This window comes from Salvelinus alpinus, chromosome 25, assembly GCF_045679555.1.
Source record: "Salvelinus alpinus chromosome 25, SLU_Salpinus.1, whole genome shotgun sequence".
NCBI classification, from domain to species: domain Eukaryota; kingdom Metazoa; phylum Chordata; class Actinopteri; order Salmoniformes; family Salmonidae; genus Salvelinus; species Salvelinus alpinus.
This window is the reverse complement of record NC_092110.1, coordinates 19,142,283-19,154,370: the sequence shown is the minus strand read 5'-3', so window position 1 is coordinate 19,154,370 and position 12,088 is coordinate 19,142,283. Positions and strand designations below refer to the sequence as shown.

Genomic DNA, 12,088 nt, shown 5'->3' with positions numbered 1-12,088 from the left:
AGCAGAGCTGCAGTTCTTGACACACTCAAATTGGTGCGCATGGCACCTACTACCATACCCCGTTCAAAGGCACTTAAATCTTTTGTCTTGCCCACTCACCGTCTTAATGGCACACATACACAATCCATGTTTCAATTGTCTCAAGGCTTAAAAATCCTTCTTTACCTGTCTCCTCCCCTTCATCTACACTGATTGAAGTGCATTTAACAAGTGACATCATAGCTTTCACCTCAATTCACCTGGTCAGTCTGTCTTGGAAAGAGCAGGTGTTCCTAATGTTTTGTACACTCATTGTATATCAATTGTATATCCACTGTATATTTGAAGAGTTTAATTCCAAAACACTACATCCACAAATTTTTTACGTTTGTGTTCTTTTCATCAGAAATGATTGCTTATGGGTACATTCATGTGTGTGTAAAATATTACTGTTCTCACATTTCTATTCATAGATTTAAAATCAAATCAAACTTAATTTGTCACATGTGCTGAACAAAACAGGTGTAGGTAGACCTTACCGTGAAATGCTTACTTACAAGCCCTTAACCAACAATGCAGTTCAAGAAAGAGTTAAGAAAATATTTATTTAATATTTATATTTAAAGTAAAAAATTATAAAAAGTAACACAATAAAATAACAATAACGAGGCTATATACAGGGGGTACTGGTACCGAGTCATTGTGCGGGGATACAGGTTAGTCAAGGTAATTTATATGTTGGTAGGGGTTAAGTGACTATGAATAGATAATAAACAGCGAGTAGCAGTAGTGTAAAAACAAATGGGGGGAGGGGGCTTATGGCTTGGGGGTAGAAGCTGCCATGCGGTAGCAGAGAGAACAGTCTATGACTTGGGTGACTGGAGTTTTTGACAATTTTTGGGGCTTTCCTCTGAAACCGCCTAGTATATAGGTCCTGGATGGAGGATGCTTGGCCTCAGTGATGTACAGGGCCGTACGCACTACCCTCTGTAGCCCCTTACGGTCAGATGCCGAGCAGTTGCCATACCAGGCGGTGATGCAACCGGTCAGGATGCTCTCGATGGTGCAGCTGTAGAACATTGAGGATCTGGGGACCCATGCCAAATCTTTTCAGTCTCCTGAAAGGGCAAAAGGTGTTGTTGTGCCCTCTTCACAACTGTTTTGGTGTGTTTGCACCATGATCGTTCGTTGGTGATGTGGACACCAAGGAACTTGAAACGCCCGACCCGCTCCACGAGTACAGCCCTGTCAATGTTAATGGGGGCCTGTTCGGCACGTCTTTTCCTGTAGTCCACAATCAGCTCCTTTGTCTTGCTCACATTGAGGGAGAGGTTGTTGTCCTGGCACCACACTGCTAGGTCTTTGACCATCTCACATCGTTGTCGGTAATCAGGCCTACCACTGTTGTGTCGTCAGCACACTTTATGATGGTGTTGGAGTCGTGTTTGGCTATGCAGTCATGGGTTAACAGGGAGTACAGGAGGGGACTAAGCATGCACCCCTGAGGGGCCCCAGTGTTGCGGATCAGCGTGGCAGACGTGTTGTTGCCTACCCTTACCACCTGGGAGCGGCACATCAGGAAGTCCAGGATCCAGTTGCAGAGGGAGGTGTTTAGTCCCAGGGTCCTTAGCTTAGTGGTGAGCTTTGTGGGCACTATGGTGTTGAACGCTGAGCTGTAGTCAATGAACAGCATTCTCAAATAGGTGTTCCTTTTGTCCAGGTGGGAAAGGGCAGTGTGAAGTGCGATTGAAATTGCGTCATCTGTGGATCTGTTGTGGCAGTATGCGAATTGGAGTGGGTCTAGGGTATCCGGGATGAAGCTGTTGATGTGAGCCTTGACCAGCCTTTCAAAGAACGTCATTGCTACCGACTTGAGTGCTACAGTACGGGGCGGTAATCATTTAGGCAGGTTACCTTCGCTTCCTTGTGCACAGGGAGTATGGTGGTTTGCTTGAAACATGTAGGTATTACAGACTCAGTCAGGGAGAGGTTGAAAATGTCAGTGAAGACACTTGCCAGTTGGTCCACGCATGCTTTGAGTACATGTCCTGGTAATCCGTCTGGCCCTGCGGCCTTTGTGAATGTTGACCTGTTTAAAGGTCTTGCTCACATTGGCTACCGAGAACGTTATCACACAGTCGTCCGGAACAGCTGCTGCTCTCATGCATGCTTCAGTGTTGCTTGCCTCGAAGCGAGCATAAAAGGCATTTAGCTCGTCTGGTAGGTTCGCGTCACTGGGCCGCTCGCGGCTGGGTTTCCCTTTGTAGTCCGTAATAGTCTTCAAGCCCTGCCACATCTGACGAGCGTCAGAGCCGGTGTAGTATGACTCAATCTTAATTCTGTATTGACGCTTTTTCGGTTTGATGGTTCGTCTGAGAGCATAGCGGGATTTCTTATAAGCGCCCGGATTAGTGTCCCGCTCCTTGAAAACGGCAGCTCTAGCCTTTAGCTCGATGTGGATGTCGCCTGTAATCCATGGCTTCTGGTTGGGATATGTACGTACGGTCACTGTGGGGATGATGTCATCGATGCACTTATTGATGAAGCTGATGACTGAGGTGGTATACTCCTCATTGCCATTGGATGAATCCCGGAACATATTCCAGTCTGTGCTAGCAAAACAGTGCTGTAGCGTAGCATCCGCATCATCTGACCCCTTCCATATTGAGTGAGTCAATAATGCTTCCTGCTTTATTGTGTCATAATGTTATTGTCCTTTGTATTTACATTATGTGTAATTATGCGCCATCTGCTGGCAAATAACGGAACGTCCAATCAATGACGATGACGTTTTAGTAGCTGGAAGAAAATATCAATACATGCATTGATAGGACAAAAATACTGCAGAAAGATAAATAAGGAGTTAAAAAGAACAGGTTTTGGGCAAGTTTGGGCTTTTGGGCAAAGCAGAATGACACAACTGGGAGGCAGAAAAGGCAATCTGTGACCTGCTAAAAAAACTAAATGTCAACGATTCTGGTTTCTAATATATCTGATGTAGACCTTTACTTTTGTACCAGACTTATATCTCCACTGGCAGGACTATAGATGAGAACCATGTAAACTAATAAAAAGCCAAATGATAACAAAAGAAGAGCCTTCAATTATGAATGGCATGCAGGGGGTCGCGTCTCGTGAGTTGTCAAATGTTACTGCTGCTACACTTGCTTTGTAAATTGTAACAAGCAAACACTTAGACGTCATTATCTACCTGTTGAACAAGGATCATCAGCTAGATTCAGCCACGGATGGTCGGAGAGCGGGAAAACATAATTACAAATTTGCAGACTGCAAATTGATAACAAGAAGCCCAAACAGATATAATGTTTGATAAACAATCATTTCTAACATGGATTACTTTTGTGTATGATCAAGTGGCTCTATTACGCGTGGGAATACTTGATCAGAGTTCCATGGATGTGTACTGACCTAACGGTCAACTAATGATTAACTAGCTATGACGTACAAAATTAGGCAACAGCAGGACTCAACTTAATAATATTATGTTTGTTAAGTGTACAAGACAACCAAAAGTATTGTTTTTTTTAGTACTTAACTGTCCAATCAGTCACAGTTGACCTAAATGATCGTGTTCACCACAAACCTTTGCCAGTTTAGAATATGAATTTGAGGAAAAGATCAGCTGAATCAGGAGCTTTCATCCACACACCCTTACAAAGATAATTACATTTCCAATACAACACTGGAACTTTTATCTGCCCATCTTTTCAACTCCAGTCTTTGGAGAGAGAAACGCTCAGCCCCCGTAATAGTGGCAGAGAGTCCCAGTGGGGAGACGGCAAGGGCGGTTCATCACTCCAGTGCCTTGCTGTTCACCTTTGCACCCCTGGGACAGACTACACTCATAGGACCTACTGAAGAGATAAGTCTATTCATGGACTCTGCAAGCTGTTGAAAGCGTTCCACAGTGATGCCGGCCCATGTTCAGTGGTGTAAAGTACTTTAAAGTACTACTTAATTCGTTTTATGGGGTATCTGTACTTTATTTTTTAACAACTTTTACTTTTACTTCACTACATTCCTAAAGAAAATGATGTACTTTTTACTCCATAGTGACATTTTGAATGCTTAGAAGGACAGGAAAATGATCAAATTCACATTGTAACGCTCATCGTTGGAATGAGGTGAGGACCAAAGCGCAGCGTGATAAGTGTTCATCATTATATTTATTAAACATAGAACCCTAAACAAAATAACAAAGGAGAACGAAACAGTTCTGTAAGGTGACATCCACTACACAGAAAATAATCACCCACAAAACACAATGAAAAACAGGCTACCTAAATATGGCTCCCAATCAGAGACAACGACTGACACCTGCCTCTGATTGAGAACCATACTAGGCCAAACACATAGAAAAGGACAATAGAACAAAACATAGAAAAAACAACATAGAATGCCCACCCCAACTCACGCCCTGACCAAACTAAAATAAAGACATAACAAAGGAACTAAGGTCAGAACGTGACACACATAGTTATCAAGAGAACATCCATGGTCATCCCTACTGCCTTTGATCTGGAGAACTCACTAAACACACATGCTTCGTTTGTAAATTATGTCTGAGTGTTGGAGTGTTACCCTGGCTATCTGTAAATTAAAAAAACAAGATATAAGGAATTTTAAATGATTTATACTTTATTTTGGTACTTAATACATAAAAAAAATCCTTATTTACCTGTCTCCTCCCCTTCATCTACACTGATGGAAGTGGATTTAACAAGTGACATCAATAATGGACCATAGCTTTCACTTCGATTCACCTGGGCAGTCTATGTCATGAAAAGAGCAGGTGTTCCTAATGTTTTGTACACTCAGTGTATATCAATTGTATATCCACTGTATATTTGAAGAGTTTAATTCTGAAAGGCCACATCCACACGTTTTTGACATTTGTGTTTTTTATTAATCAGAAATCATTGCTTATGGCTATGTTCATGTGTGTGTAAAATATTACTGTTCTCACATTTTTTATTCATAGATTTTAGACGTGTATGAAAATGTGTATTTTTGCTTATTGCTATATGTCCATTGTTTAGCTGGAATGGAGTGTTCCTATCCTGCATATCCATTGGCAAATGACAGGAGTGGCAATGAGTGGAATTCAATGACAGGAGTGGCAAGTAATAGCTGAACAGAGATGGCAACCAGGCTAACAGCAATCTCGCTGAAGACTGAATTCCAATTACCCCAGCTTCTGCAGCCATCATGAGGAGGATTCAGGAGGAGGATGCTGGTGCCCCATCCGCCCGACCCACAGAACCAACAACTCCAATTCCCGGAAGTAAGTGTGAGGGATGTTGTTGCATGTGTGTGTGTCTGACTCTCCTACCCTGGCCTGCTGTAACTATATATGTGAGTGAGATGTTAGTAAAATTCCTGAACTAAGTGTTTTCATCATTCTAGATTGCAGCCAGTAGCAACAAGAAGCGCTGAGATGTGTGTGGACCCAAGAAGGACAGGAAGACACAGTACACATGCATCAACTGCAAGAAATACATTTGCAACACGCACACAGTAAAACTGTCCCTCATGTGGTGTGTAGACTGGCCTTCATTTGTGTTAAATGGGGCTCATTTATCATTTCCATAAAATACTGTATGCAAAATTTGGCATCCAATTTATTCAATTCAAAGCAATAAACATCAATAGTGATGAAAACCTTGTTTAATTTATATTTGTTCAAGATAAACATGATTTATTCCACCCATGTCTTGAATATAATTGATTCATTTTCACAAAAATCACATTTTATCCAAACAAATAGCGCTTTTATTGATAAATGTGATCTAGCAGAGGTAAATGGCAAATATTAACCATGTAAATGTGATCTAGCAGAGGTAAATGGCAAATATTAACCATGTATACTGCTTGTAATTGATTTAAAAAAAAACATATTTAACCTTTATTTAACTAGGTATGTCAGTTAAGAACAAATTCTTATTAACAATGACGGCCTTCCAGCGAACAGTGGGTTAACTGCCTTGTTCAGGGGCAGAACGACAGATTTTTATCATGTCAGCTCGGGGATTCGATCCAGCAACCTTTCGGTTACTGGCCCCTAGGCTACCTGCCGCCCCAAATAAGTCAACATTTAAGTATTAAGTTTGAAATATTTTTACGTAAATTGTTATGGCTGTATTGTTTTAAAAACCCAATAATGTTGTGGGTCCATCAGACCGGCGAACATTGGGTGAGTAACAAAAACGTTAACACCATACAAGGGTTAATTACTCCCACGTGATCATGGTGTTTTGCCAACAACTTCAAGGATTGGTCTACCATTTTTTCCTATTGGTTAAAGACGCTACTCTTTTGAAATTATCCTTGAAGGCTATTGACGAAAAACTCAATAGCCATTAACGTACGTTCTCTACACTACATTATGGACTTCTTCCTTCTGGTGAGTCTCACTCTTATAATTGCATTGCATGTGCATTGTTTTAACTTGGAAACACATTTTGGGCAATATTATCATTGTGAATCATTATATTTGCTTAGGTTTATAATAAAATCAATCAGATTAGTAACATTACAGTTTTGATATAGCTAGGTTTCTCTGTAAATTGCGTTTTGGCACTTCACAACAACCTGTCATTGGTAGCGGTCTGTCACTTTAAGAACATCCCTTTGGTTCAACATGCACTCTTCCCCCGCCATCAGCTGTCCAGTCATTATGGCGGAATGTAAAAAGCCTACATCATGTCCGTCTCCAGCTTCAGTAATGACCTTTTTAGCTAGAGTTTTGTCCCATTCAAGGTTGAGTCAACCTGATCAGTCTGATGTGTTCAAATCGCAGACTTCTGTTCACCAGAGCAATGTTGCACAGCCAGGCCGACGGAGGTTGTCGAGCAGCAACAGTGTTGAGTCTCTGGATGTGAGCCCCTGTGCTGAAGCGCGAGTCTTGGTCATCAACACCGGGGGAACTATCGGGATGATGTACCATAATAACGGTAAAGCCTTTTTGACCGGGGCTTTAACAATGTATTTGTTGTTGCCCAAACAAAGTACTTTGATTTGAATGATGTAGTGTGACGCATGTTGATGCAACACAGTCGCAGTTGGGGTGTATTGAATACACCTGGGGTGTATTCATTACACCGATTTTGTTGCAAAACGTTTCGTCTGTTACAACAGAAACAGTTTACTACAAACAGAACTTTTGCAACGGAAACGAGTTTCTATTGGTCAAATTCAGGTAGGTCCCTCCATTTCGCTCCATTTGGTTCTTAAACTGTTTCGGTTGCAAGGCGTAATGAATACACTCCTGGCACGCAGGGGTCTTGTCACTGCTACATTTGTTTTGCTTTGTAAATTGTAACAAGCAAACACTTAGGTGTAATTATCTACCTGTAGATCAGGGATCATCAACTAGTTTCAGCCACAGATGGTCGGATGGCGGAACATAATTACAAATAATTTGCTCCTGAGTGGCGCAGCAGTCTAAATCAAATCAAATGTATTTATATAGCCCTTCTTACATCAGCTGATATATCAAAGTGCTGGACAGAAACCCAGCCTAAAACCCCAAACAGCAAGCAATGCAGGTGTAGAAGCACGGTGGCTAGGAAAAACTCCTGAGAAAGGCCAAAATCTAGGAAGATACCTAGAGAGGAACCAGGCTATGAGGGGTGGCCATTCCTCTTCTGGCTGTGCCAGGTGGAGATTATAACAGAACATGGCCAAGATGTTCAAATGTTCATAAATGACCAGCATGGTCAAATAATAATCACAGTGGTTGTCGAGGGTGCAACAAGTCAGCACCTCAGGAATAAATATCAGTTGGCTTTTCATAGCCGATCATTCAGAGTATCTCTACCGCTCCTGCTGTCTCTAGAGAGTTGAAAACAGCAGGTCTGGGACAGGTAGCACGTCTGGTGAATAAGTCAGGGTTCCATAGCCGCAGGCAGAACAGTTGAAACTGGAGCAGCAGCACGGCCAGGTGGACTGGGGACAGCAAGGAGTCATCATGACAGGTAGTCCTGAGGCATGGTCCTAGGGCTCAGGTCCTCCGAGAAAGAGAGAGCATACTTAAATTCACACAGGACAATGGAAAAGACAGGAGAAATACTCCAGATATAAGACTGACCCTAGCCCCCCGACACATAAACTACTGCAGCATAAATACTGGAGGCTGAGACGGGAGGGGTCAGGAGACACTGTGGCCCCATCCGATGATACCCCCGGACAGGGCCAAACAGGCCGGATATAACCCCACCCACTTTGCCAAAGCACAGCCTCCACACCACTAGAGGGATACCTTCAACCACCAACTTACCATCCTGAGACAAGGCCGGGTAAAGCCCACAAAGATCTCCGCCACGGCACAAACCAAAGGGTGGGCACCAACCCAGACAGGAAGACCACGTCAGTGACTCAACCCACTCAAGTGACACACCCCTCCTAGGGACGGCATGGAAGAGCACCAGTAAGCCAGTAACTCAGCCCCTGTAATTGGGTTAGAGGCAGAGAATCCCAGTGGAGAGAGGGGAACCGGCCAGACAGAGACTGCAAGGGCGGTTCATCACTCCAGTGCCTTGCCGTTCACCTTTGCAATCCTGGGCCAGACTACACTCAATCATAGGACCTTCTGAAGAGATGAGTCTTCAGTAAAGACTTAAGTTTGAGACCAAGTCTGCGTCTCACATGGAGAGGCAGACCATTCCATTAAAATGTAGCTTTATAAGTGAAACCCCTGCCTCCAGCTGTTTGCTTAGAAAGTCTAGGGACAATAAGGAGGACTGCGTCTTGTTTTTTAATTTGACTTTTTTTTTTTTTTCACCTTTATTTATCCAGGTAGGCCAGTTGAGAACAAGTTCTCATTTACAACTGCGACCTGGCCAAGATAAAGCAAAGCAGTGTGACAAAAACAACACAGTTACACATGGGATAAACAAACGTACAGTCAATAACACACTAGAAAAATCTATATACAGTGTTTGCAAATGAAGTAAGATTAGGGAGGTAAGGCAATAAATAATTTCAATTTAGCAATTAAACACAAGTGGTAGATGTGCAGGTATGTAGATGTGATTGTACCGTATGTGTAGGTATGTACGGCAAGGCCAAATCAGAGAGATGGGTAGGAGAACGTCCATGTATTGTAGCAGTAAAATCTTGAAATCAGCCCTAGACTTAACAGGAAGCCAGTGTAGAGAGGCTAGCACTGGATTAATGATACATTTTTTGGTTCTAGTCAGGATTCTAGCAGCCGTGTTTAGCACTAACCGAAGTTTATGTAGTGCTTTAGCCGGAGAGTAGAGCATTGCAGTAGTCTAAATTAGAAGTGACAAGCATGGATTCGTTTTTCTGCATCATTTTTGGATAAAAGGTTTCAGATTTTTTGCAATGTTATGAAGATGGGGGGGGGGGAGAAAGCTGACCTTGAAATATTATTGCTCTGTTCGTCAAAAGAGAGATCAAGGTCCAGAGTAACGCTGAGGTCCTTCAATTTTATTTGAGACGACTGTATAACCATCAAGATTTAACAGCAGATCTTTGTTTCTTGGGATCTAGAAATAGCATCTCTGTTTTGTCCGAGTTTAAAAGTAGAACATTTGCCGCCATCCTCTTCCTTATGTCTGAAACACAGGCTTCCAGGATATGCAATCTTGGGGTTTCACCATGTTTTATTGAAATGTACAGATGTGTGTCGTTCGCATAGCAGTAAAAGGAGAGCGAGATCCTGAAACGGAACCTTGAGGAACACCGAAGGCTACTGTTTCCTGTATAATTCATTTCCTGGAAAGGGAAATGGAGAAAGAATGAAGATTCCTTCGTGGGCCAAGGAAACGTTAACTGTTAAGCATTTTGGATCAAATGTCTTCTGAATGAGATCTCTAGGCTAACCAGCCCTTCTCATTTCATTCAGCATCCACTACTGTGGATGGTACTTGGAGTAAACACCAGACCATAAATAACATGGCCATAGTTTCTAGGTCTACCGTTTTCACACCATTCCAAAGGTTCTGTTTGGAAGTCCCAAGAAGTGTCTTTATGCAATCTTTCCATCTACTGTAACCAGTGGCTGGTGGTCAGCTTTTCACAGGTCCTAATTTTAGTCAGCAGTTTATTCCAGTGGCTTGGACTATGATGATTTATACAATACATTTCACAATACATGAATGATTAGAACTATATTCCAAACATCCTACTTTTCATATTGATGTGATTCTCACATTTGCCACTAGGGTTGAGTATAATACAAGGCATGATTTACTGGGAATTGTAAACCTGGGCTACATTCGATAGCCAAACTCATTCGTAGCCAAACGTTATTGTATTTTGCAGATAGAAATGCCACAAATAGAGCATTTAACATTTAACATTTAAGTCATTTAGCAGACGCTCTTATCCAGAGCGACTTACAAGTTGGTGCATTCACCTTATGATATCCAGTGGAACAGCCACTTTACAATAGTGCATCTAACTCTTTTAAGGGGGGGGGGGGGGGGTTAGAAGGATTACTTTATCCTATCCTAGGTATTCCTTAAAGAGGTGGTGTTTCAGGTGTTTCCGGAAGGTGGTGATTGACTCCGCTGACCTGGCGTCGTGGGGGAGTTTGTTCCACCATTGGGGTGCCAGAGCAGCGAACAGTTTTGACTGGGCTGAGCGGGAACTGTACTTCCTCAGAGGTAGGGAGGCGAGCAGGCCAGAGGTGGATGAACGCAGTGCCCTTGTTTGGGTGTAGGGCCTGATCAGAGCCTGAAGGTACGGAGGTGCCGTTCCCCTCACAGCTCCGTAGGCAAGCACCATGGTCTTGTAGCGGATGCGAGCTTCAACTGGAAGCCAGTGGAGAGAGCGGAGGAGCGGGGTGACGTGAGAGAACTTGGGAAGGTTGAACACCAGATGGGCTGCGGCGTTCTGGATGAGTTGTAGGGGTTTAATGGCACAGGCAGGGAGCCCAGCCAACAGCGAGTTGCAGTAATCCAGACGGGAGATGACAAGTGCCTGGATTAGGACCTGCGCCGCTTCCTGTGTGAGGCAGGGTCGTACTCTGCGAATGTTGTAGAGCATGAACCTACAGGAACGGGTCACCGCCTTGATGTTAGTTGAGAACGACAGGGTGTCGTCCAGGATCACACCAAGGTTCTTAGCACTCTGGGAGGAGGACACAATGGAGTTGTCAACCGTGATGGCGAGATCATGGAACGGGCAGTCCTTCCCCGGGAGGAAGAGCAGCTCCGTCTTGCCGAGGTTCAGCTTGAGGTGGTGATCCGTCATCCACACTGATATGTCTGCCAGACATGCAGAGATGCGATTCGCCACCTGGTTATCAGAAGGGGGAAAGGAGAAGGTTAATTGTGTGTCGTCTGCATAGCAATGATAGGAGAGACCATGTGAGGATATGACAGAGCCAAGTGACTTGGTGTATAGCGAGAATAGGAGAGGGCCTAGAACAGAGCCCTGGGGGACACCAGTGGTGAGAGCACGTGATGCGGAGACAGATTCTCGCCACGCCACCTGGTAGGAGCGACCTGTCAGGTAGGACGCAATCCAAGCGTGGGCCGCGCCGGAGATGCCCAACTCGGAGAGGGTGGAGAGGAGGATCTGATGGTTCACAGTATCAAAGGCAGCCGATATGTCTAGAAGGATGAGAGCAGAGGAGAGAGAGTTAGCTTTAGCAGTGCGGAGCGCCTCCGTGACACAGAGAAGAGCAGTCTCAGTTGAATGACTAGTCTTGAAACCTGACTGATTTGGATCAAGAAGGTCATTCTGAGAGAGATAGCAGGAGAGCTGGCCAAGGACGGCACGTTCAAGAGTTTTGGAGAGAAAAGAAAGAAGGGATACTGGTCTGTAGTTGTTGACATCGGAGGGATCGAGTGTAGGTTTTTTCAGAAGGGGTGCAACTCTCGCTCTCTTGAAGGCGGAAGGGACGTAGCCAGCGGTCAAGGATGAGTTGATGAGCGAGGTGAGGTAAGGGAGAAGGTCTCCGGAAATGGTCTGGAGAAGAGAGGAGGGGAAAGGGTCAAGCGGGCAGGTTGTTGGGCGGCCGGCCGTCACAAGACGCGAGATTTCATCTGGAGAGAGAGTGGTAGAAAGTGGCTTTAGCAGCAGAGACAGAAGAGGAGAATGTAGAGAGGAGGGA

The 12,088-nt window shown here is 44.0% G+C and overlaps 1 protein-coding gene across 12 annotated transcripts in view; it reads left to right on the top strand.

Moving 5' to 3' along the window:
- The first annotated feature begins 6,287 nt into the window (after positions 1–6,287).
- The window catches only part of LOC139553549 (60 kDa lysophospholipase-like), a 103,617-nt gene continuing 97,816 nt past the window's right edge, over positions 6,288–12,088 (top strand). For 8 of the 12 annotated variants that reach the window (XR_011670676.1, XR_011670675.1, XR_011670673.1 and 5 more), the window contains exon 1: positions 6,639–6,953. Coding sequence is in view for 6 of the 12 variants with exons in the window: in XM_071365999.1 (XP_071222100.1) it covers positions 6,641–6,953 (313 nt within the window). In the remaining 6 variants the exon portion in view is untranslated. Of the gene's footprint in view, positions 6,404–6,637; positions 6,954–7,023; positions 7,199–12,088 lie in introns of those variants that run through there. The other 4 variants (XR_011670677.1, XR_011670674.1, XM_071366002.1 and 1 more) reach the window with 3 other exon arrangements.